The following is a 24,201-nucleotide window of genomic DNA, read 5'->3' as shown; positions in this document are numbered from 1 at the left end:
GATGAAACCCCGTCTCTACTAAAAATACAAAAATTAGCCGGGAGTGGTGGCGGGTGACTGTAATCCCAGCTGCTCGGGAGGCTGAGGCAGGAGAATCTCTTGAACCCAGGAGGTGGAGGTTGCAGTGAGCCGAGATCGCCCCCCTGCACTCCAGCCTGGGCATCCCAGCAAGACTCAGTCTCAAAAAAAAATTTAAAGTAACTACATGCAGTGGCTCATGTCTGTAATCTCAGAGATTTGGAAGGCTGAGGTGGGAGAACTGCTTGAGGCCAGGAGTTCAAGACCAGCTAGGCAACATAGTGAGATCTCAGCTCTACAAAAAATTTTACAAATGAGCTAAGTATAGTGGCTTGCACCTATAGTCCTAGTTACTTGGAAGGCTGAGGTGGGAGGATCACTTGAACCCAGGAGTTGGAGATTGCAGTGAGCTTTGATTGTACCACTGCACTACAGCTGGGGCAACACAGTGAGACCCTATCTCTAAAAAAAATAAATAGGCTGGGCCCGGCGTAGTGGCTCACATTTGTAATCTCAGCACTTTGGGAGGCCGAAGTGGGCGGATCACCTGACGTCAGGAGTTCGAGACCAGCCTGACCAACATGGAGAAACCCCATCTCTCTTAAAAATACAAAATTAGCCAGGCGTGGTGGTGCACGCCTGTATTCCCAGCTATTGAGGAGGCTGAGGTAGGAGAATTGCTTGAACCTGGGAGGCGGAGGTTGCGGTGAGCCGAGATTGTACCATTGCACTCCACCCTGGGCAACAAGAGCAAAACTCTGTCTCAAAAAAATAAAAATAAATAAAAAATAGGCCGGGCACTGTGGCTCACGCCTGTAATCCCAGCACTTTCGGAGGCCGAGGCGGGCGGATCACGAGGTCAGGAGATGGAGACCATCCTGGCTAACATGGTGAAACCCCATCTCTACTAAAAAATATATAAAAAATTAGCCGGGTGTGGTGGCGGGCGCCTGTAGTCCCAGCTACTCGGGAGGCTGAGGCAGGAGAATGGCGTGAACCCGGGAGGTGGAGCTTGTAGTGAGCCGAGATCGTGCCACTGCGCTCCAGCCTGGGCGACAGAGTGAGACTCCGTCTCAAAATAAATAAATAAATAAATAAAAAATAAATAGGCCAGATGTGGTTGTTCACACCTGTAATCCTAGTAATATGGAAGGCTCAGGTGGGAAGACTGCTTGAGGCCAGGAGTTTGAAACCAGCCTGGGCAACACAGCAAGACCTCATGTCTATTAAAAATTAGCCTTGTGTGGTGGCACGCACCTGTGGTCCTAGCTACAGAGAGGCTGAGGCAGGAGGATTGCTTGAGCCCAGGAGTTTGAGGCTGCAATGAGACGAGATTGCACCACTGCACTCCAGCCTGGGCAAGACAACGAGACCTTGTCATTCATTTATTCATACATACATAACATTTTGTTTTAAACCCAGAACTTTGTTTTTACGTTTGTATCAAGCAAAGTCATTAACGTTAGGTCAACATTGTTTTCTTTTTTTTTTTTCTGAGATGGAGTCTTGCTCTGTCTCCCAGGCTGGAGTGCAGTGGTGCGATCTCGGCTCACTGCAACCTCCGCCTCCCAAGTTCAAGCGATTCTCCTACCTCAGCCTCCAGAGTAGCTGGGATTACAGGCATGCACCTCCACACCCAGCTAATTTTTGTATTTTTAGTAGAGACAGGGTTTCGACATGTTGGCCAGGCTGGTCTCAAACTCCTGACCTCAGGTGATCCACCTGCCTCAGCCTCCCGAAGTGCTGGGATTACAGGTGTGAACCACCACGCCTTGCCTATTGTTTTCAAATATTGCCTTTGATTTTAAATAATGTTCCAAAGGTAGATTAATATTAAATTATATTAACAAAATATAATGAAAACGTAATAATTACCTTTTATTTTTATTTTTATTATTTTTTTGAGACGGAATCTCACTCTGTCACCCAGGCTGGAGTGCAGTGGCGCAATCTCGGCTCACTGCAAACTCCACCTCCCAGGTTCACACCATTCTCCTGCCTTAGCCTCCCAAGTAGCTGGGACTACAGGCGCCAGCCACCACACCTGGCTAATTTTTTTGTATTTTTTTTTAGTAGAGATGGGGTTTCACCGTATTAGCCAGGATGGTCTCGATCTCCTGACCTCATGATCCACCCAGTTCGGCCTCCTAAAGTGCTGGGATTACAGGCATGAGCCACCGCGCCCGGCCAATAATTACCTTTTAAAAGAGCCCTTTAATTGGCTGGGCACAGTGGCTCACGCCTGTAATCCCAACACTTTGGGAGACCGAGGCAGGCGGATCATGAGGTCAGGAGATCAAGACCAGCCTGGCTAACACGGTGAAACCCCGTCTCTACTAAAAATACAAAAAATAAATAAATAAATAAGTTAGTCGGGTGTGGTGGCACGTGCCTATAGTCCCAGCTACTTGGGAGGCTGAGGCAAGAGAATCGCTTGAACCTGGGAGATGGAGGCTGCAGTGAGCCGAGATTCTGCCACTGCACTCCAGCCTCGTGACAGAGCGATACTCCGTGTAAAAAAAAAACAACAAGCCCTTTAACATGAATAAACGATGTAATTACACTTCTATTTAAGTTGTGGTTTTTCGGGTTTTTTTTTAAATTTAGAAACAGGGTCTCATTCTGTCACCCCAGCTGGAGTGCACTGGCAAAATCATAGCTCACTGCAGCCTTTGATCTCCTGGGCTCAAGCAATACTCCACCTCAGTTTCTTGAGTAGCTGAGACTACAGGCGCATGCCACCATGTCCGGCTAATTTTTAAATTTTGTTTTGGAGACAGCGTCTCACTATATTGCCCAGGCTGGTCTCAAATTCCTAGCCTCAAATGATCCTCTGCCCTGGCCTCTTAAAGCACTGGGATTACAGGGGTGAGCCACTACACTCAGTCCCCTTCTTAAAAATGTAGAAAACATCAACCCTTGCTTGATACATTGCTGTGAGAATCGAATGAAATATTAGTTTTGAAAACACCTGGTGTGGACCGGGTGCAGTGGCTCACAGCTCTAATCCTAAGCACTCTGGGAGGCCAAGGCAGGTGGATTGCTTGAGCTCAGGAGATGGAGATCAGCCTGGGCAACAACAGCCTGGGTGAAACTCTGTCTCTACAAAAAATTAGCTGGGTGTGGTGGTGTGTGCCTGTAGTCCCAGCGACTCAGGAGGCTGAGGTGGGAGGATGGCTTGGGTCCAGGAGACCAAGGCTGCAGTGAACCTTGATCACACCACTGCACTTCAGCCTGGGTGAGAGACAGACCATGTCTCAAAAAAGAAAAAAAAAAAAAAAGAAAACACCTGGTGTTAACAAAATACCTTAGCCTGAAAGAAGAAAGAAAGGAAGGAAAAAGAAAAAGAAAGGAGAGAGAGAAAGAAAGAAAACACCTGGTGAATTCTTTAAGGCACAATGCAAAAGTTAGTTATTCACAATAGGAGAAAGACAATGCCTTCAACTTGATTCTCAGTCTTCTACATAGAGCTTCAGGGGCATCTCAGGACAGAATGGCAATTCCTTCTCCAAGGGTAACCTTTCTGTTTCATTTGGGACAAAAATGCACACATTTGCAAAAGCCATGTCTAATTCTGTAATTTATTTTCTTTGCCTGATGATGACTGTAAAAAACAAAAACGAATATAACACTGTAATTCTGAGGGTGAAAGAGTCAACTGAAAGCCACTGCATGTGTAAATCCAACATTTATAATGCAGAAACGGTTTTCAGTAATCCAGATTCAGCCTCCACTTCCACACCATTCCCAATACAGACTCGATGACTCACATGGCAACGGCCACCTTCTGCAGCATCCCTCAGATGACACTGACCTTTTCTAGACAGAGGTCACACACCAGTCCAGTGGCTCAATACTCCTTACAAACTGGCCTGTTTTTCTAGAAAGCCCCCAAAGAACTGTGAAATGTGCCCCTGAGTACACCTGCGCTGAGCTCTTCAGTGTTATCACATGCTGGGAATAAAAGAGTTCTGTCAGAGAACAGGCGTGGAACAGAAATCCTACAGCTGGGAAGCTTGCTGTTTTCTGAAATTTCCAAATTGTTTAGGTCCTAGGCTGATTGAGTACTCCCTATGACTGTGTCAGAACCAGGCCTTTGAAGATATTCACATACCTCTGGCCCGGGTACCCCTCAGAGTATTTGTTATTTAAGCAAGAGCCTAGGGCCTCCAAAACTGCTCGGCTGGCGAAATTCTCCGAGGCAATCAGCTCCAATCCAACCCTCTGCCGGTTACTCTCCTTCTTAATGATGTTGTAAACCTTATGAGAAGAAAACAGATGCTTGATATTTGGAAATTTTAGTTTAAAATTTTGCTCTGATCCAAATTACAACCTCCTAAAGAGAAAAGACACTCTTTCACATTAAGGAATAGAATGAATCCTCCTCAAAGGTTTTAGTATCTGAGAAAGCACTAATCAATGAATTAACAAAAACAAAATGATAGCCAGGTGCGGTGGCTCACTACTATAATCCCAGCACTTTGGGAGGCCGAGGCTGGTGGATCACCTGAGGTCAGGAGTTCTAGACCAGCCTGGCCAATATGGTGAAACTCCATCTCTACTAAAAATACAAAACTTGGCTGGGCGCGGTGGCTCACGCCTGTAATCCCAGCACTTTGGGAGGCCGAGACAGGTGGATCACGAGGTCAGGAGATCGAGACCATCCTGGCTAACACGGTGAAATCCCGTCTCTACTAAAAAAAAAAAAAAAAAAAAAAAATACAAAAAATTAGCCAGGGCGTGGTGGCTGGCACCTGTAGTCCCAGCTACTCGGGAGGCTAAGGCAGGAGAATGGCGTGAACCCGGGAGATGGAGCTTGCAGTGAGCTGAGATCGCGTCACTGCACTCCAGCCTGAGCAACAGAGCAAGACTATATCTCAAAAAAAAAAAAAAAGGCCGGGTGCGGTGGCTCACGCCTGTAATCCCAGCACTTTGGGAGGCCGAGGTGGGCGGATCATGAGGTCAGGAGATCGAGACCATCCTGGCTAACATGGTGAAACCCCATCGCTACTAAAAAATACAAAAAATTAGCCGGGTGTGGTGGCGGGCACCCGTAGTCCCAGCTACTCAGGAGGCTGAGGCAGGAGAATGGCATGAACCCGGGAGGTGGAACTTGCAGTGAGCCGAGATCATGCCACTGCACTCCAGCCTGGGCGACAGAGCAAGACTCTGTCTCAAAAAAAAAAAAAAAAAAAAAAAAAAAAAAATTAGCCGGGCATGGTGGTGGGTGCCTGCAATCCCAGCTAGTCAGGAGGCTGAGGCTGGAGAATCCCTTGAACCCAGGAGGTGGAGGTTGCAGTGAGCCAAGATCACGCCATTGCACTCCAGCCTGGGCAACAAGAGTGAAACTCTGTCTCAAAAAAATAAATAAACAAGTAAAATACAATAAAATAAAGGTGCTTCCAGATGTCTAGATAGATCTATATTCCCTGTGAACTGTCAGGAAAGGGTCAACTGTCAGTGATCTCTCCCCTTCTCGCTTTCCTCCAGAGCACCCTGCACAGTGCTCCACACTTTGAAGAAACCCAGCAATCTTTAAATTTACCCTCAAAGGATTTGTAGCCATTTTGTCTGCCACCACCTCTAAATCCAGCAGGATAATACTCATTTCAAGGCTGTCCCTAATCAATTTGTAATTAGAACTAGAGATTAAATGAAGGCCTCCAACATAAAAAAATCTGTGAAGACCCCAAAAATCTCACCTCAACATCACTGTCTTTGAGGGGTTGTGCCAGCATCTTGTCATGTGAGGACCACAGTTCAGCATCCTTGTGGGCCCCGTTGACTGGCATCGTCATTGCACTGGTTCGAAGCTGCCTAAAAAAATGGGAAAAACATGTATAGCTTCCAGAATTAAATTTATTTTTTTATTTATTTTTTATTTATTTTTGAGATGTAGTCTTTGTTGCCCAGGCTGGAGTGCAGTGGCGTGATCTCGGCTCACTGCAACCTCCGTCTCCCAGGTTCAAGAGATTCTCCTGCCTCAATCTTCTGACTACAGGCGCATGCCACCATGCCCGGCTAATTTTTTGTATTTTTAGTGGAGACGAGGTTTCACTGTGTTAGCCAGGATGGTCTCAATCTCCTGACCTTGTCATCCGCCCACGTTGGCTTCCCAAAGTGCTGGGATTACAGGTGTCAGCCACCGCGCCCCACCTATTTCTTTTTATTTTTTTGAGACAAGACTCTCATTCTGTCACCCAGGCAATGGCGTGATCTTGGCTCACTGCAACCTCCACCTCCTGGGTTCAAGTGATTCTCCTGCCTCAGCCTCCTGAGTAGCTGGGACTACAGGCGTGCGCCACTACGCCTGGCTAATTTGTGTATTTTTCGTAGAGATGGAGTTTTATCACGTTGGTCAGGCTGGTCTTGAACTCCTCTCAAGTGATCCGCCTGCCTCGGCCTCCCAAAGTGCTGGGATTACGGGCGTGAGCCACCATGCCCGGCCGCAGCATTATATTGAATCAAAGCTCATCACAACCTGTTAGTTCTATCAAGTTGCTAAACTAACACTTTTTTTAGCCTTTCCCTCGGAGTTGCTTGGTAAACACGAGCATGTTCTATTGCAAAACCACCATGTGGAACTTCTGGTTCCTTTCCGAACTGCAGACGTCAGCTCATCTCCCTCAGAAATGAGAACTGACCCTCCTCCCCACCTGCAGGGAGCCCAACTCCGCCTCCTCTCAGCCAAACTTCTCATGGATATAGCTTATCTCCCACAACTAAACTAAGTTCCTTGAAGGTAAGGACTGAGTGCTACTTTTTAAAAAATCTCCTGCGGTACCCAACACTGCTATACATGAAGAATATTTTCCGGCCGGGCACGGTGGCTCACGCCTGTAATCCCAGCACTTTGCGAGGCCGAGGTGGGCAGATCACAAGATCTGGAGTTCGAGACCATCCTGGCCAACCTGGTGAAACCCCGTCTCTACTAAAAATACAAAAAATGAGCTGGACGTTGTGGCACATGCCTGTAGTCCCAGCTACTCGGGAGGCTGAGGCAGGAGAATCACTTGAATCTGGGAGGCAGAGCTTGCAGTGAGCCGAGATCACACCACTGCACTCCAGCCTGGCCATAGAGCAAGACTCCACCTCAAAAAAAAAAAAAAAAAAAAAAGAGTATTTTCCAAATGACTGAACAGATGAATCACTGACTTGAAACAATTCCACTGGCAGGGAACTGGCAGGCCCTCATAAAATAGTAAATATTCACTATTTAGCAACTTTTCAAAAGATTTTTTGGGACACACAAGTTAATGATGAACAGGATATAGGCAGTTGGGATCATCTTTCCAGGACGACCACCAGTAGTATTTTATAAACGATAATGTAAGTACAGCAAATAGCACCTATTCACTCAGTCTGGACACATTTCTCCAGGCTCCAGAAAAATGTAAACGGGAGTTTTGCTATAAGAAGGGCCTCAAAAATCTCTGTACGATTTTTGAATACATAAGGACCTCATTTTAATCCTAGCAACACTTTAATGTGTTAATTTATTTCATACTTCAAGTAATGAAATTGAGGCTCAGGGCCAGGCATGGCAACTCACACCTGTAACCCCAGCACTTTGGGAGGCCAGGAGTTCAAGACCAGCCTGGGCATTGCTACAAAAAAAAAAGTTAGCTGGGCATGGTGGGATGGGCCTATAGTCCTACCTACTGAGCTAGGACTCTTTTTTTTTTTTTTTTTTTTTTTTTTGAGACAGAGTCTCACTCTGTCGCCCAGGCTGGAGTACAGGGGCGCGATCTTGGCTCACTGCAAGCTCCACCCCCCGGGTTCATGCCATTCTCCTGCCTCAGCCTCCCGAGTAGCCAGGAACACAGGCACCCACCACCATGCCTGGCTAATTTTTTTTTTATTTTTTCAGTAGAGATGGGGTTTCACCGGTTAGCCAAGATGGTCTCGGACTCCCAAAGTGCTGGGATTACAGGTGTGAGCCACCGCGCCCAGCCTGGGCTAGGACTCTTAAAAAAAAAAAAAAGAACTAAAGAAAGAAAAATGACGTTAGAAAAGTGAAATATTGTGGCTGGGCGCAGTGGCTCATGCCTGTAATCCCAGTACTTTGGGAGGCCGAGGTGGGCGGATCAGGAGGTCAGGAGATCGAGACCATCCTGGCCTACACGGTGAAACCCCATCTCTACTAAAAATACAAAAATTAGCCGGGCGTAGTGGCTCACGCCTGTAATCCCAGCTACTCGGGAGGCTGAGGCAGGAGAATCGCTTGAACCTGGGAGTCGGAGGTTGCAGTGAGCCAAGATCACCACTGCACTCCAGGCTGGCAACAGAGCGAGACTCTGTCTCAAAGAAAAGTAAAATATCTTAGCCCAGGGCTGCACAGAAAGTTAGCCACAGAGGTAGGACTCGAAACCCCAAAGCACATGCTCTAAGTACTCCACAGAGTTCCTGTGAAGCTGTTAGTTAAAATATGTACTTGGGCTGGGTGTGGTGGTTCATGCCTGTAATTCCAGCACTTTGGGAGGCTGAGGCAGGAGGATCACTTGAGCCCAGGAGTTCAAGACTGGCCTGGGCAACATGGCAAAGCCCCATTTCTACAAAAAATACAAATTATTAGCTGGTCGTGGTGGCACGCATCTGTAGTCCCAGCTATTCAGGAGGCTGAGGTGGGAGGATCACCTGAGCCTGGAAGCTAGAGGTTGCAATGAGCTGTGATTGTGGCAGTGCATTCCAGCCTGGGTGACAGAGTAAGACCCTGTGTGTGTGTGTTTTTTTCTTTTAAATAAAAAAAGGACTTGTTTGAGTATAAATCTTCCTGAAGAATTACAGGTTGGGCTGGGCCCAGTGGCTCATGCCTAATCCCAGCACTTTGGGAGGCCAAGGCGTGCGGATCATGAGGTCATAAGTTCGAGACCAGCCTGGCCAACATGATGAAAGCCCATCTTTACTAAAAATACAAAAATTAGCCAGGTGTGGTGGCAGGCACCTGTAATCCCAGCTACTCGGGAGGCTGAGGCAGGAGAATTGCTTGAACCCGGGAGGCGGAAGTTGTAGTGAGCCGAGATCACACCACTGCACTCTAGCCTGGGTGACAAAGCAAGACTCCGTCTCCGGGGGGGAAGAAAAAAAGGGCCTGGTATGGTGGCTTATGCCTGTAATCCCAGCACTTAGGGCAGTCGAGGCGGGAGGATCCTTTGAGCCTAGGAGTTAAACCACAGCCTAGGCAACACAGTGAAACCACGTCTCTACAAAAATTTAGAAATTAGGCTGGGCAAGGTGGCTCACATCTGTAATCCCAGCACTTTGGAAGGCTGAGGTGGGCAGATCAACTTGAGGCCAGGAGTTTGAGACCAGCCTGGCTAACATGGTGAAACCCTGTCTATACCAAAAATATAAAAAATTAGTTGGGTGTGGTGGCACACACCTGAGGCATGAGACTTACTTGAGCCTGAGAGGTGGAGGCTGCAGTGAGCCGAGATTGTGCCACTGTACTCCAGTCTGGGTGACAGAGTGAGACTGTGTCTCAATAAAAAAAAAAAGGCCAGGTGCAGTGGTTCACGCCTGTAATCCCAGCACTTTGGGAGGCCAAGGCGGGCAGACCACGAGGTCAGGAAATCAAGACTGTCCTGGCCAACATGGTGAAACCCCATCTCCACTAAAAATACTAAAATTAGCTGGGTGTGGTGGCGCCCGCCTGTAATTCCAGCTACTCAGGAGGCTGAGGCAGAAGAATGGCTTGAACCCGGGAGGCGGAGACTGTAGTGAGCAGAGATTACACCACTGCACTGCAGCCTGGCAACAAAGCGAGACTCTATCTTAAAAAAAAAAAAAAAAATTATTTGGCCAGGCACAGTGGCTCACACCTGTAACCCCAGCACTTTGGGAGGCCAAGGCGGGCGGATCACCTGAGGTCAGGAGTTCGAGACCAGCCTGGCCAACACAGCGAAACCCCGTCTCTACTAAAAAATATGAAAATTAGATGGGCATAGTGGTGGGCCCCTGTAATACCAGCTATGCAGGAGGCTGAGGTAGGAAAATCGCTTGAACCCAGGAGGTGGAGGTTGCAGTGAGCCGAGATCATCCCATTGCACTCCAGCCTGGGTGACAGAGCAAGACTCCATCACAAAAAAAACCAAAAAGAAATACACAAGGCCAGGCATGGTTGCTCACACTTGTAATCCCAGAACTCTGAGAGGCTGAGGCGAGAAGATCACTTGAGCCCAGGCGTTCAAGACCAGCCTAGGCAACATGGCAAAACCCTGTCTCTAAAAAAAAATACAAAAAATTACCCGAGCCTGGTGGCGCACGCCTGTATTCTCAGCTACTCTGGGTGGCTGAGGCAGGAGGATCACTTGAGTCCCGGAAGTTGAGGCTGCAGTGAGCCCAGATTTTCCCACAGCACTCCAGCCTGGCCAAGAGAACAAGACCCTGTCTCAAAAAAAAAAAAAAAAGAAAAGAAAAGAAAGAAAGATGCAATAAATGGGTGCAGGGCTACTTTAGACTGGGTCAGAGAACGTCCCCGAGCTGAAATCTGAGCTGTGGAAAGGAGCCAACCATGAAATCTGGGATGAGAGCAATCTACGCAGAGTAAACAAGTGCAGAGCACCCCAAGTTCAAAGGCCAGACAAAGGAGAAAGTGTGACTGGCCAAGGGTCAGAAATCAGGCTTGCACACCTGAAGTCTAGGGAGTCACAGGACCACAAGAGTCAAGACCACCCTGGGCAACATAGGGAGACCCTGTCTCTCTAAAGAAAGAAAAAAAAGCGGTCGGGTGCGGTGGCTGACGCCTGTAATCCCAGTACTTTGGGAGGCCGAGGTGGGTGGATCACTTGAGGTCAGGAGTTTGAGACCAGCCTGGCCAATATGGTGAAACCCCATCTCTACTAAAAATACAAAAATTAGCTGGGCGCAGTGGCTCAATTCCTGTAATCCCAGCACTTTGGGAGGCCAAGGCGGGTGCATCACCCGAGGTCAGGAGTTCAAGATCAGCCTGACCAACACGGTAAAACTCCGTCTCTACTAAAAATACAAAAATGAGCTGGGTGTGTGGTGCGCACCTGTAACCCCAGCTACTCAGGAGGCTGAGGCAAGATAATCACTTGAACCCAGGAGGTTGCAGTGAGCTGAGATCGTGCCACTGCACTCCAGCCTGGACAACAGAGCAAGACTCTGTCTCAAAAACAAAAACAAAAACAAAAACAAAAATTAGCCAGGCATGGTGGCATATGCCTGTAATCCCAGCTACTGAGACCAGGAGAATAGCTTGAACCAGTGAGGTAGAGATTGCAGTGGGCCGAGATCATGCCACTGCACTCCAGCCTGGGTGACAGAGCTAGACTGTTTCAAAAAAAAAAACAAAAAAGAAAAAAGGGGGCTGGGTGCGGTGGCTCACACCTGTAATCCCAGCACTTTGGGAGGCTGAGGCAGGCAGATCACGAGGTCAGGAGATCGAGACCATCCTGGCTAACATGGTGAAACCCCGTCTCTACAAAAATAAAAAAAAATTAGCTGGGTGTGGTGGCAGCGCCTGTAGTCCCAGCTACTCAGGAGGCTGAGGCAGGAGAATGGCGTGAACCCGGGAGGCGGAGCTTGCAGTAAGCCGAGATCGCGCGCTCTCTGGCCTGGGCAACAGAGTGAGACTCCGTCTCAAAAAAAAAAAAAAAAAGAAAAGAAAATTGGGAATCTTAGGGACATCTTCATTAACATTCAGTAACACCTGGTAAGCCCCCCAGCCAACACAGCTCACTGCAACATCAGTCATTACAACATTGGATATTTCTGTAGAGGCACTGTTGCTCATGTGTGGCATGATCCTCAACGTCAGGGAAAAAGACCTAGTAAGTGAAGTCACCTGCAAGGTCACCAGCCTCCCCATGCCTCCAAATCTTACCTGGGCCTCTGTCACATAAGAGGATCCAGCCAAGGATCTGCTCAGGGAACTAACTTGTTGCACATCTTCTATCTCATACACATTTTGTGTTCTCTTCTTTACAGAGGAGGAAATTGAGGCCCAGGGAGCTAACTTGTCTAAAGCCATATAAGAGCCAGAATCTGAGCAATGGTTTCTCTTCAGTTCCAAAGCCTTGTCCCAGGACATTGCACTAAATAAAAACACAATTACCCACTTCTGTTCCAAGTTCCCCCAAGTAATAAATTTACGTTATTTCTTTTCTTTTCTTTCTCTCTCTCTCTCTTTCTTTCTTTTGAGATAGAGTCTCACTCTGTCACTCAGGCTGGAGTGCAGTGGCGTGATCTCCGCTCACTGCAACCTCCACCTCCCGGGTTCAAGCGATTCTCCTGCCTCAGCCTTCCGAGTAGCTGGGATTATAGGTGTGTGCCACCATGGGCAGCCAGGTTTTTTTGTATTTTTAGTACAGACGGGGTTTCACCATGTTGGCCAGGCTGGTCTCCAACTACTGACCTCAAGTGATCCGCCCACCTCGGCCTCCCAAAATGCTGGGATTACAGGCATGAGCCACCGCGCCCGGCCTACAATGTTATTTCTGCAAGAACCTAAACTGGTGTTTCCAGTCTATTCTCTGGGTAACTGCCCGATTGAAGGCCCGCATCTGTGCTGACCTCAGCTGGACCAAGGGTCACTTAACTCCCGGAATCTCGAAGCCGAGGCACCGGGCCAAGAACTTCACAGTGCAACATTTGTCTCCTAGAACAGGGGGTGGCAGATTGCGGGCAACAGGAAGAGCTCATTCCCCACAGGGATCTGGTGGCACGGGCCAAAAGTGGAGCGACCCTGCGCGCAGCCTTTAGGGGCGCAGGCTTTGAGAACCCGGGTTCTATTCCGGGCTCTGCCATTTAAGTTGCCTCCTTTCTCAGGGCCCCACCACCTTCCTCACCTGTAAAGTGGGGGAAACAGTAGCACTTGACTTGCAGCTTTGTTGTGAAGGAGCTAGGATAGGGGTTGTGTTTAAATCGAAAATGCTCAACGAGAAAAGTGCTCAGTGGAGAGCTACTACTCACATCCCCGATAAGCCTTCGCATTCTTGCCAAAGGCCACGGGCCGCCACCCCATCATACCGAATGTGCCTGGAACTGGGGCGCTGCGGCTGGCCGCCGCCCGATCCCCAGCCCAGGCGCAACCCAAGCGCTCCCCTCCCGTCGTTGCGGCTGCAGAGGGTGGGGTACGGCGGGGGACAGCGAGGACGCCGAAGCACCCCCCGGGCTCTGGGACGCCGCGGCCCTCGGACCCGAAGCCGCCCACCTACCGGAACACGGCCCGCGCACGTACCTAGCAACGCCTCCGTCCTACGCCGCCGCCGGTGCCACCAGTCCCAGACCCGCTGACCCAACGCCCCGCGCACCGCCGCGGGCCAGCCACGTGACCAGCCCCTCCAACCCCAAACCCCGAACTTGGCGCTGGACCGCTCGAGCTCCGGTAGGTGCACCCTGCGCGCCAGGCTTGGGCTTGGCCCCGCCCCCGGAGGCGCCCAATCAGAGAGCGCAGCCAAGCATGGGCCGCCACCAAACGCACCCGCGCTATTGGCTGCGGCGCAGCGGCGGGCAGGGCCTGTTTCTCCCGGGCCGGCCGGAGGCCGCGTGGTGCAGCTGCGCACCTGAGGCAGGGACCTGCAGAACTGACCCGCTTTGGCTGCAGGCCTGGTGTGTGGACCAAGATTTCCAGGAAGACTACACGGGGCCTTCCTCACTTAAGCCTGTCGCTTGGGCCGTGGGATTATGAGTGAATTTTGTTCATGGCACTACTTTTAGTTTGCAGGGTGGTCATTTAAATTAGGACAAATGTGCGTCCAAACTGCAACATTATTACTCTGTAGGTGTATAATCCAAGAGCAGACACTTTATTATTATTATTGTTATTCTTTATTTTTATTTTTTTGAGACAGGGTCTCACTCTGTCGCCCAGGTTGGAGTAGAGATGGGGGTCTAACTATGTTGCCTCCCAGGAGGCGGAGGTTGCAGTGAGTCGAGATCGCGCCACTGCACTCCAGCCTGGGGGACGGAGCGAGACAACGTCTCAAGAAGAATAAAATAAGATAAATAAAATACTGACACACAATAAGGACTCAATGAACATTACCTATTGTTAAGAATGATAAAAACCGGGGCCACATGTCAGGACGACCTGAGGCTGCGTCATAAATTTTTTTATTTGTCAAATGATAACAATAATTATTATAAGAATGATAAAAAAAACCGGGCGCAGTGGCTCACCCCTGTAATTCCAGCACTTTGGGAGGCCGAGGCAGATGGCTTGAGCCTAGGAGTTCAAGACCAGCCTGGGCAAAATGGTGAAACCTTGTCTCTACAAATAATTTTAAAATTAGCTGGGTGTGGTGGCAGTCGCCTGTAGTCCCAGCTACTTGGGAGGCTGAATGGGAGGATCACTTGAGCCTGGGAGGCAGAGGTTGCAGTAAGCAATGATCTTGCCTCTGTACTCCAGCCTGGGCAACAGAGTAAGAACCTCATCATCTCGAAAAACAAACAAACAAACAAAAAATACAAAAAAAACTTTTTTTTTTTTTTGAGACGGAGTCTTGCTCTGTCGCCCAGGCTGGAGTGCAGTGGCGCGATCTCGGCTCACTGCAAGCTCCACCTCCCGGGTTCACGTCATTCTCCTGCTTCAGCCTCCTGAGTAGCTGGGACTACAGGCCTCCGCCACCACGCCTGGCTAATTTTTTTTTTATTTTTGTAGAGACGGGGTTTCACCATGTTAGCCAGGATGGTCTCGATCTCCTGACCTCGTGATCCGCCCGCCTCGGTCTCCCAAAGTGCTGGGATTACAGGCTTGAGCCACAGCGCCCGGCCGCAATATTTTTTTTAAAGTGATAAAAACCAAGGGGCTGCAACTGGGGAAAGAGCCCAGGTACCTGATCTTTGGTAAATTGCCTTCTCTGAGTCTTATCATCCCCACTTAGAGGATAGACTAATTTTTCAGTCCTCAGAACTTTGTTCCCCTCTCATCGATTTCCAAAATGTTGTAACAAATGTGGCTAGTGTGACAGCTAATGCATGGATTCAAAAGAGATTCAGAAAAGTCCAGGGAGAGATAGTAAGAGTGTAGGGATCTATTAGAAGTTGGAGAGGAAGCAGTTCTTTCTACAAGAGTCATACACACTACAGTACCTATACTCTGAATGATTTTGTCAAATAGCTTTTTGGCCTAGTGACATGCCACCCGCCCCCCCTCCCCGCCATGGATTTTTGGAATTTAGAACATCAAGCAGGAAGTAGATTCTAAGGACAAATACAAATTAAAGATTCTAGGTTTTAGTCTCCCAGTTGAAAATAAGAGATTTTCCTCCCCTCCTTTTTCTTTGAGCATTTACTTTTGAAAACTTGCCATTGTAACTGTTTTCTTCTCTATTTGAAATCTGCGTAAATCTTTTCAACACTAGATAGGCCTTTTGTCAGCTTTATGACCTAGGAATATCTTCCTCAAGGAACTGAAATGTAAACAGCAAGGTAGATAGCACCCATATCTCCCAGTTTCTGTGGGAGGGTAGAAGCCTAATTTTGGGGCCAGGCGCGGTGGCTCACACCTGTAACCCCACCACTTTGGGAGGCCGAGGTGGGCGGATCACCTGAGGTCAGGAGTTGGTGACCAGCCTCAACATGGAGAGACCCTGTCTCTACTAAAAATACAAAATTAGCCAGGTGTGGTGGTGCATGCCTGTAATCCCAGCTACTCGGGAGGCTGAGGCAGGAGAATTGCTTGAACCTGGGAGGGGGAGGTTTCGGTGAGCCAAGACCGCGCCATTGCACTCCAGCCTGGGCAACAAGAGCGAAACTCCGTCTCAAAAAAAAAAAAGAAGCCTAATTTTGGTGGGCTTCCTGCCCCAAATTGCAAAACCACTTCCTGTCACAAAGATATGAAAAGTTTGCTTTTCCTCTAGATAAAGCCAAATAGGATGAACTATATGGGACAAAGTGTGCTGTCAAGTCCTCTTATTTGAGGACTAATTATGGTTTATCTTGGAAAATATGTATGTAGTGAGTTCTATCTGCTTGGCTATATAAGGGGTGAGATTTCTTTCTGTCTGCAATTTCTTAGCAGATTGCCTGTGATGTGTTTCACTTTCTGGCTTAATGTTTTATACAATACTAAAGTGTTTTCTTTTTCACTAGCTTTGTGAAGAACACTTCTGGATTGGGAGAAAATTTTGTTTTAAATTATATTTTTCGGCCGGGCATGGTGGCTCATGCCTGTAATCCCAGCACTTTGGGAGACCAAGGTGGGTGGATCACCTGAGGTCAGGAGTTTGAAACCAGCCTGACCAACACAGAGAAAACCCCGTCTCTGCTAAAAATACAAAATTAGCCGGGCATTGTGGCGTGCGCCTGTAATCCCAGCTACTCGGGAGGCTGAGGCAGGAGAATCACTTGAACCTGGGAGGCAGAGGTTGCAGTGAGCTGAGATCACACCACTGCACTCCAACCTGGGGCCGGGCGCGGTGGCTTCACGCCTGTAATCCCAGCACTTTGGGAGATCAAGGCGGGTGGATCACAAGGTCAGGAGATCGAGACCAGCCTGGCCAATATGGTAAAACCCCATCTCTACTAAAAATACAAAAAAATTAGCCGGGCATGGTGGCACATGCCTGTAATCCCAGCTACTTGGGAGGCTGAGGCAGGACAATTGCTTGAACCTGGGAGGCGGAGGTTGCAGTGAGCCAAGATCGCGCCACTAGACTCCAGCCTGGGTGACAGAGCGAGACTCCGTCTCAAAAAAAAAGAAAGAAAGAAAGAAAAAATACCCAGGCCTGGTGGTTGGTGGCTGCAGTCCCAGCTACTCAGGAGGCTGAGGCAGGAGAATTGCTTGAATCCAGGAGGCGGAAGTTGCAGTGAGCTGAGATGGAGCCACTGCACTCCAGCCTGGGCAACAGAGTGAGACTCCATCTCAAAAAAAAACAGTATATTTTTCTGGCCAGGTGCAGTGGCTCATGCCTGTAATCCCAGCACTTTGGGAGGCCAAGGCAGGCTGATCACCTGAGGTCAGGAGTTTGAGACCAGCCTGACCAACATGGTGAAACCTGATCTCTACTAAAAATACAAAATTAGGTCGGGCGCAGTGGCTCACGCCTGTAATCCCAGCACTTTGGGAGGCTGAGGTGGGTGGATCACGTGAGGTCAGGTTAGTGACCAGCCTGGCTAACACGGCGGAATCCTCTCCACTAAAAATACAAAAATTAGCCAAGTGTGGCAGCTCAAGCCTGTAATCCCAGCTACATGGGAGGCTGAGGCGGGAGAATTGCTTGAACCCGGGAGGCGGAGGTCGCCATGGGCCGAGATCACGCCATTGCACTCCAGCCTGGGGAGCAAGAGTGAAACTCCATCTCAAAAAAAAAAAAAGAAAAATACTGTCAACACCAAATGCTGGCAGATTTGTAACAAGACTGGATATAACATAACATACATTGCTGGTGGAGACGTAAAACGTAGAGCCACTCTGGAAAATAGTTTGTCAGTGACAACAAACTAAGCACTTTCCATAGGACCCAGCAATTGCACTGCTGGGCACTTATCCCAGAGAATAGAAAAGTTATGTCCACACAATCTGTACATGAATGTTCACAACAATGTTATTTGTAATAACCAAAAACTAGAAATATTAGAAATGTCCTTCAGCAAATAAATGGTTAAACTATGGTATATCCAGACATGGAATACTAGTTAACAATAAAAGGAAATGAGCTATTGATGCATACAACTTGGATGGATCTTTTTTTTTTTTTTTTTTTGAGATGGAGTCTTGCTCTGTCACCCAGGCTGGAGTGCAGTGGCACAATCTCAGCTCACTGCAACCTCTGTCTGCCAGGTTCAAGCAATTCTCCTGCCTCAGCCTCCTGAGTAGCTGGGACTACAGGAGCATGCCGCCATGCCTGGCTAATCTTTTGTATTTTGGTGGAGACGGGGTTTCACCATGTTGCCCAGGCTGGTCGCGAACTCTTGAGCTCAGGCAATCCACGCACCTCGGCCTCCCAAAGTGCTGGGATTACAGGCATGAGCTACCACGCCTGGCTAGGAGGATCTTTTTATATGTGTGTGTGTGTGTGTGTGTGTGTGTGTGTGTGTGTGTGTGTGTGATTTCTTGATATATCCTAATTGGATGGATCTTAAGGGAATTATGCTGCATGAAAAAAAAAGGCAAGTCAGGCTAGGCGTGGTGGCTCACGCCTGTAATCCCAGCATTTTGGGAGGCTGAGGTGGACGGATCACCTGAGGCCAGAAGTTTGAGACCAGCCTGGCCAACATGGTGAAACCCCACCTCTACTAAAAATATAAAAATTAGCCAGGTGTGGTGGCTGGCACCTGTAATCCCAGCTACTCGGGAGGCTGAGACAGGAGAATCGCTGGAACCCAGGAGGTGGACGTTGCAGTGAGCTAAGATCACATCACTGCACTCCAGTCTGGACAACAGAGTAAGACTCCATCTCGAATAAAAAAAAAAAAGGCAATCTCAAAAGGTTACAGACTATGATTTGATTCCATTTATATAACATTCTTGAAATGACATAATTACAGAAATGGAGAACAAATTACTCATTGTCAGGAATTAGGGATGGTGTGGAGCAGGGTTATGTCTATAAAGGGGTGAGGGCCTGGCGTGGTGACGCATACCTGTAATCCCAGTGCTTTGGGAGGCTGAGATTCGAGGATCACTTGAGGCCAGGACTTTGAGACCAGCCTGGGCAACATGGCAAGACCTTGTCTCTACAAAAAATTGAAAAACGTGGCCGGGCACAGTGGCTCATGACTGTAATCCCAGCACTTTGGGAGGCCAAGGCGGGCGGATCATGAGGTCAGGAGATCGAGACCATCGTGGCTAACACGGTGAAACCCTGTCTCTACTAAAAAATACAAAAAATTAGCCGGGTATGGTGGCAGGCCCCTGTGGTCCCAGCTCGGGAGGCTGAGGCAGGAGAATGGTGTGAACCCGGGAGGTAGAGCTTGCAGTGAGCCGAGATCGTGCCACTGCACCCCAGCCTGGGCAACAGAGCAAGACTCCGTCTCAAAAAAAAAATTGAAAAAATTATCCAGGCCTGGTGGTGCATGCATGTCTGTAGTCCTAGCTATTCTGGAGGCTTAGGTGGGAGGATCACATTAGTCCAGGAGTTCAAGGCTGCAGTGAACTATCATTGTGCTGCTGCACTCCAGCCTGGGCAGCGGAGTGAGGCTCTGTCTCTAAAAATTACTAATAAAATAAATAAAAGGCGAAAGAGATCTTTGTGGAATAGTTTTGTATCTTGATTGCAATGGTGAGTACATGAATCAACATGTGATAAAATGGCATAAAACCATATACACATATTTCATTAATGTAAATTTCATGGTTTGATATTGTACTATAGCTATGGAAAATGTAGCCATGGGAGGAACTGTGTGAAGAGCACACAGGACTTCTCTGTGCTGTGTGCAGTTTCCTGTGAATATAAAATTATTTTGAAATTAAAGGCCAGGCGTGGTGGCTTTGGCTGGGTGTGGTGGCTCATGCTTGTAATCCCAACAGTTTGGGAGGCCAAGGCAGGCAGATCACTTGAGGTCAGGAATTCAAGACCAGCCTGACCAACATGGCAAAACCCCGTCTCTACTAAAAATACAAAAATTAGCCGGGTGTGGTGGCATATGCCTGTAGTCCCAGCTACTCTGGAGGCTGAGGCATGAGAATCACTTGAACCCAGGAGGCAGAGATTGCAGTGAGCCCAGATCATGCCACTGCACTCCAGCCTGGGTGACTAAGTGAGACTCTGTCAAAAAAAAAAAGTATATATATATATATATATATATATATATATATATATATATATTCTCTCACAGTTCTGGAGGCTCAAAGTCAGGAATCAAACTGTTGGCAAGGTCATTTGAAGCCTGGAAGGGGGGATCGTTTCTTGACTCCTCCAGCATCTGGAGGCTACTGGCCATCCTGGTGTTACTAAAACACCAGGGGTTCCGTCTAGGGCCTGCCACTCACCTCACAGAAAGCCAATCACTGAGACAATGATTATTGCCAAGGAAGAAGGCTTTAATAAGGTGCTGCAGCTGAGGGGATGGGAGGGATTTATCCCAGGAATGCATGGGGTGGTTCAACATAAGAAAATCAATTAATGTAATATACCACATTAGTAGAACAAAGGGAAAAAAACAGTCATTCCAGCTGACACAGAAAAAGCATCTAAGAAATTCTAACATTTCACGATTAAAACATACATAAAACTATGAAACGAGAGGAATTGCCTCAACATTATAAGAGATATTTGTGAAAAACCCACAGTTATCATCATACTTAATGGCAAAAGACTAAAAGCTTTCCCCCCAAGATCAGGAAGAAGACACAGAGGTTCACTTTTACCACTGCTAGTCAACACTTTACTAGAAGTTGTAGCCAAAGCCTTTAGGTAAGAAAAAGCAATAAGAGGCACCAAATTGGGAAAGAAGAAATAAAACTATCTCTCTAAATATAGAAAATCCCAAGGAATACTCACACAAAAATTACTAGAGCTAATAAGCAAATTCAGCAAAGTTTCAGAACACAAGATCAACTCACAAAAACCAGTTGTTTTTTTTTTGTTGTTGACATTTTTTTTTTTAGGAGTTTTGCTTTTTTTGCCCAGGCTAGAGTGCAATGGCTGGATCTTGGCTCACTGCAACCTCGGCCTCCCGGGTTCAAGTGATTCTCCAGCCTCAGCCTCCCAAGTAGCTGGGATTACAGGTGCCCACCACCACGTTTGGCTAATTTTTGTATTTTTAGTAGAGATGGGGTTTCACCATGTTGGCCAGGCTGGTCTCAAATTCCTGAGCTCAGGTGTTCTGCCCGCCTTGGCCTCCCAAAGTGCTGATGATAGACATGAGTCACCGTGCCTGGTCCAGTTGTGTTTTTATACACTAGCAAGGAACAATTCAAAAATATAATTAAGAAATCCGCGGCTGGGTGCGGTGGCTCACGCCTGTAATCCCAGCACTTTGGGAGGCTGAGGAGGGCGGATCATGAGATCAGGAGATCGAGACCAACCTGGCTAACACGGTGAAACCCTGTCTCTACTCAAAAATACAAAAAAAAAAAAAAAAAAAAAAAAAATTAGCTGGGCGTGGTGGTGAGCGCCTGTAGTCCCAGCTACTTGGGAGGCTGAGGCAGGAGAATGGCATGAACCCGGAGGCGGAGCTTGCAGTGAGCTGAGATCTCATCACTGCACTCCAGCCGGGGTGGCTGAGCGAGACTCCATCTCAAAAAAAAAAAGAAAAAAGAAAACCGCTGGGCGTGGTGGCTCACGCCTGTAGTCCCACCACTTTGAGAGGCTTAGGTGGGTGGATCCTTTGAGCCCAGGAGTTCAACACCAGCCTGGGCAATGTGGTGAAGCCCCTTCCCTACAAAAAAACATAAAAAATTAGCCTGGTGTGATGGCATGTGCCTGTGATCCCAGCTATTCAGGAAGCTGACGTGGGAGGATCACCTGAGCCCTGGAGGTCAAGGCTGCAGTGAGCCGTCATGCATCATTGCACTCCAGCCTAAAAAAGTTGTGAAATTCTGCAATATGTTACAACATGAATGAACCTTGAAAACAAATATAAGTGAAGTAAGCCAGATACAAAAAGACAATATTGCATGTTTCCACTTTTAGAGGTACCTACAAGAATCAAATTCATAGAGACAGAAAGTAGAATAGTGGTTAAAAGGGTCTGGGCAGAGGGAGGGAAGGGAAGTTTGTTTTATGGGTTAGAGTTTCAGTTTGCGATGTCGAAAAAGTTCTGGAGATAAATAATGGTGATGGTTACATGCCAATGGCTACATGAATGTACTTAATGCCACTGAATTGTATATGTGAAAAATGGTTAAGATGATATATTTTATGTCTATTGTATACTATCTCCCCTAAAAAAATTGTTTTTAAGAGTCAAGATCTCACAGTCTCCCACGCTGGGGTGCAGTGGGGCGATCAAAGCTCACTGCAGCTTCGGACTCAGCCAGCTTCCCTGGCTCAAGGGATCATCCTGTTCACCCTCCCCAGTAGCTGGGACTACAGGCGGTGCCCCCACGCCCAGCTCATTTTTTATTTTTTATTTTTTTTCCCCCTTGGTAGAGACGGGATTCTGCTATATTGCCTAGGCTAGTCTTGAACTCATAGAACAAAGTATCCTCTCGCCTGGACCGCGGCGTGGGCTCTCAAAACACCAGGATCACCGGATTACAGGACACCAGGAGCAAACGCTCCCCGCTTTAAAAATTCAGGTTGTGATTGGCTGTCATTCCGTATTATGCTAATTTAGCATGCCTGCCTTTAAACTTTTTAAATTAAAACAATTTTTAAAATTAAAACAATTTTTAAAATTACGTTTCCACTTAAAACGTTAAAATGTGTTCTTAAGTGATAGTATTCGAAAAGATGTTATTGCTAATATATCTTCCTATTTATTTCCTAAGGGAATCAGAAACAGCGAAACTATCTCGCCATCAGTTCAAAGTGCACGGCGGATGTGGACCCAGCACAGGCTAGGGTTACAAAATTAAGACTATACTTTCAGGGATCATTTCTATAGTTTGTTACTAGAGAAGTTTTTCTGAACGTGTAGAGCACCATGAAACCACAAGGAAGAAATATAGTGTTCTCTCCTGGGCGTGAAAACGGCTTTTTGGTGTTGCTTTTATTGCAAGTACCATTTGCCATTGATGATCGTTCTTACTGTTCTATTTGGAGGGTAAGAGGGAGAGAAGGCGATCTGAGTGGGTTTCTTACTTTCAATGGTTTAACGGAAGAAGGTGGTTTGGTTACGTTGATTTTATTTATTCGTATTGTTAATGAGTTCTTTAATCATACTTGAGAGCTATACTGTTTTAGTGTGGTATTTTGTCTTGATCCTGTTTTTTTTTTTTTTAATTTGAGACAGAATCTTGCTGTGTTTCCCAGCATGGAGTGTAGTGGCGCGATCTCGGCTCACTGCAAGCTCCGCCTCCCGGGTTCATGCCATTTTCGTGCCTCATCCTCCCAAGTACTACCTGGGACTGTTGGCGCGTGCCACCACGCCCGGCTAATTTTTTTTGTTTGTATTTTTAGTAGAGATGGGGTTTCACCGTGTTAGCCAAGATGGTCTCGGCCTTCCAAAGTGCTGGGATTACAGGCGAGAGTCACTTCGTCCGGCCTCGATTCAATCTTAATCTTTACAGACGGGATGCTATGATGTGTTGTACCTTTTTTTCCCGTATTTTTTTTCCCCCTCCTTGCTACCTCCTCCTGCCCCCGATTTTTCTTAACTTACCATTTTTGGATACGGTAGCTGTCTGAGTTTCCCCAATTCGAAACGTTTTCTGTTCCTGCGTTTTGAGCAATGGGAGACAGCCAACGGTGTAGGTGGCTCTCTTTAAAGAGAGTTATAAAGGAAAGCAACTTAGTATTCACCTAACTACTCTTGGGTGCTATGCTTATTTCTATGTTTCTTTAGTAAAATGAAATCTTACATCAGCTTTTTTCTTTTCTTTTTTTTCTTTTCTTTTTGAGACAGAGTCTCGCTCTGTCCACCCAGGCTGGAGTGCAATGGCGCGATCTCGGCTCACTGTAACCTCTGCCTCCCTGGTTCAAGCAATTCTCATGCCTCAGCCTCCCGGGTAGCTGGGACTACAGGCGCCCTGCCACCACGCCCGGCTAATTTTTTTGTATTTTTAGTAGAGATGGGGTTTCACCATGTTGTCCAGGCTGGTCTGGAACTCCTGACCTCAGGTGATCCGCCTGCGGCGCCGGTCCCCCAAATATGTATCTTTTTAAACTTTGCTAATCTGCCTTTACAAAAGGGATATATAGGCCGGGTGCGGTGGCTCACGCCCGTAATCCCAGCACTTTGGGAGGCAGAGGCGTCATTGCACTCAGCCTGGGCTACAGAGTACGACTCCATCTCAAAAACAAACAAACAAACAAAAAAAAACCCGGATATATAATAACTTGCTTTTCCCATTTAACAGTGCATGTCTGTCTCTAGGCCAACTGATAGAGATCCAAGTTATTCATTTGAACAGGTGCTTAACACTTTGTCATTTGTATGTAACCATAATTTCTTCATCCATACCTGTACAGAAGGATAATATTTATTATTACTTTGCAGTTTTTCCCACTAGAAACAAGGCTTTGATAAAATACCTTGTAATATATATTTACATAATGAGTTTTGTGTTGTTTTGTTTTTTTGAGATGGAGTCTCCTGTCCCACCCAGGCTGGAGTGCAATGGCACGGTCTTGGCTCACTGCAACCTCCTCCTCCTGGGTTCAA

General features: G+C 47.5%; 1 protein-coding gene and 1 non-coding gene across 10 annotated transcripts in view; one reads left to right on the top strand and one right to left on the bottom strand.

Moving 5' to 3' along the window:
• SHMT1 (serine hydroxymethyltransferase 1) overlaps positions 1–13,423 on the bottom strand; it is a 34,759-nt gene extending 21,336 nt beyond the window's left edge. For 2 of the 9 annotated variants that reach the window (XM_003809772.5, XM_003809773.6), the window contains exons 1-3: positions 13,223–13,423; positions 5,721–5,835; positions 4,133–4,278 (exon numbers count right to left, since the gene is read on the bottom strand). In XM_003809772.5, coding sequence (XP_003809820.1) covers positions 4,133–4,278; positions 5,721–5,816 — 242 coding nt within the window. In that variant the 5' untranslated portion in view covers positions 5,817–5,835; positions 13,223–13,423. The other 7 variants (XM_055101798.2, XM_034942295.3, XM_055101797.2 and 4 more) reach the window with 7 other exon arrangements.
• A 9,028-nt stretch (positions 13,424–22,451) lies between these two features.
• On the top strand, positions 22,452–22,671 carry LOC112437699 (small nucleolar RNA U3). Its single transcript, XR_003026250.4, has one exon. It is a non-coding gene; the product is annotated as a small nucleolar RNA U3 (small nucleolar RNA).
• Positions 22,672–24,201: the final 1,530 nt, after the last annotated feature.

The sequence above is a fragment of the Pan paniscus genome, chromosome 19 (assembly GCF_029289425.2).
Source record: "Pan paniscus chromosome 19, NHGRI_mPanPan1-v2.0_pri, whole genome shotgun sequence".
Taxonomy (NCBI): domain Eukaryota; kingdom Metazoa; phylum Chordata; class Mammalia; order Primates; family Hominidae; genus Pan; species Pan paniscus.
The sequence above is the reverse complement of the archived record's forward strand: the minus strand, read 5'-3'. Positions and strand labels throughout refer to the sequence as shown.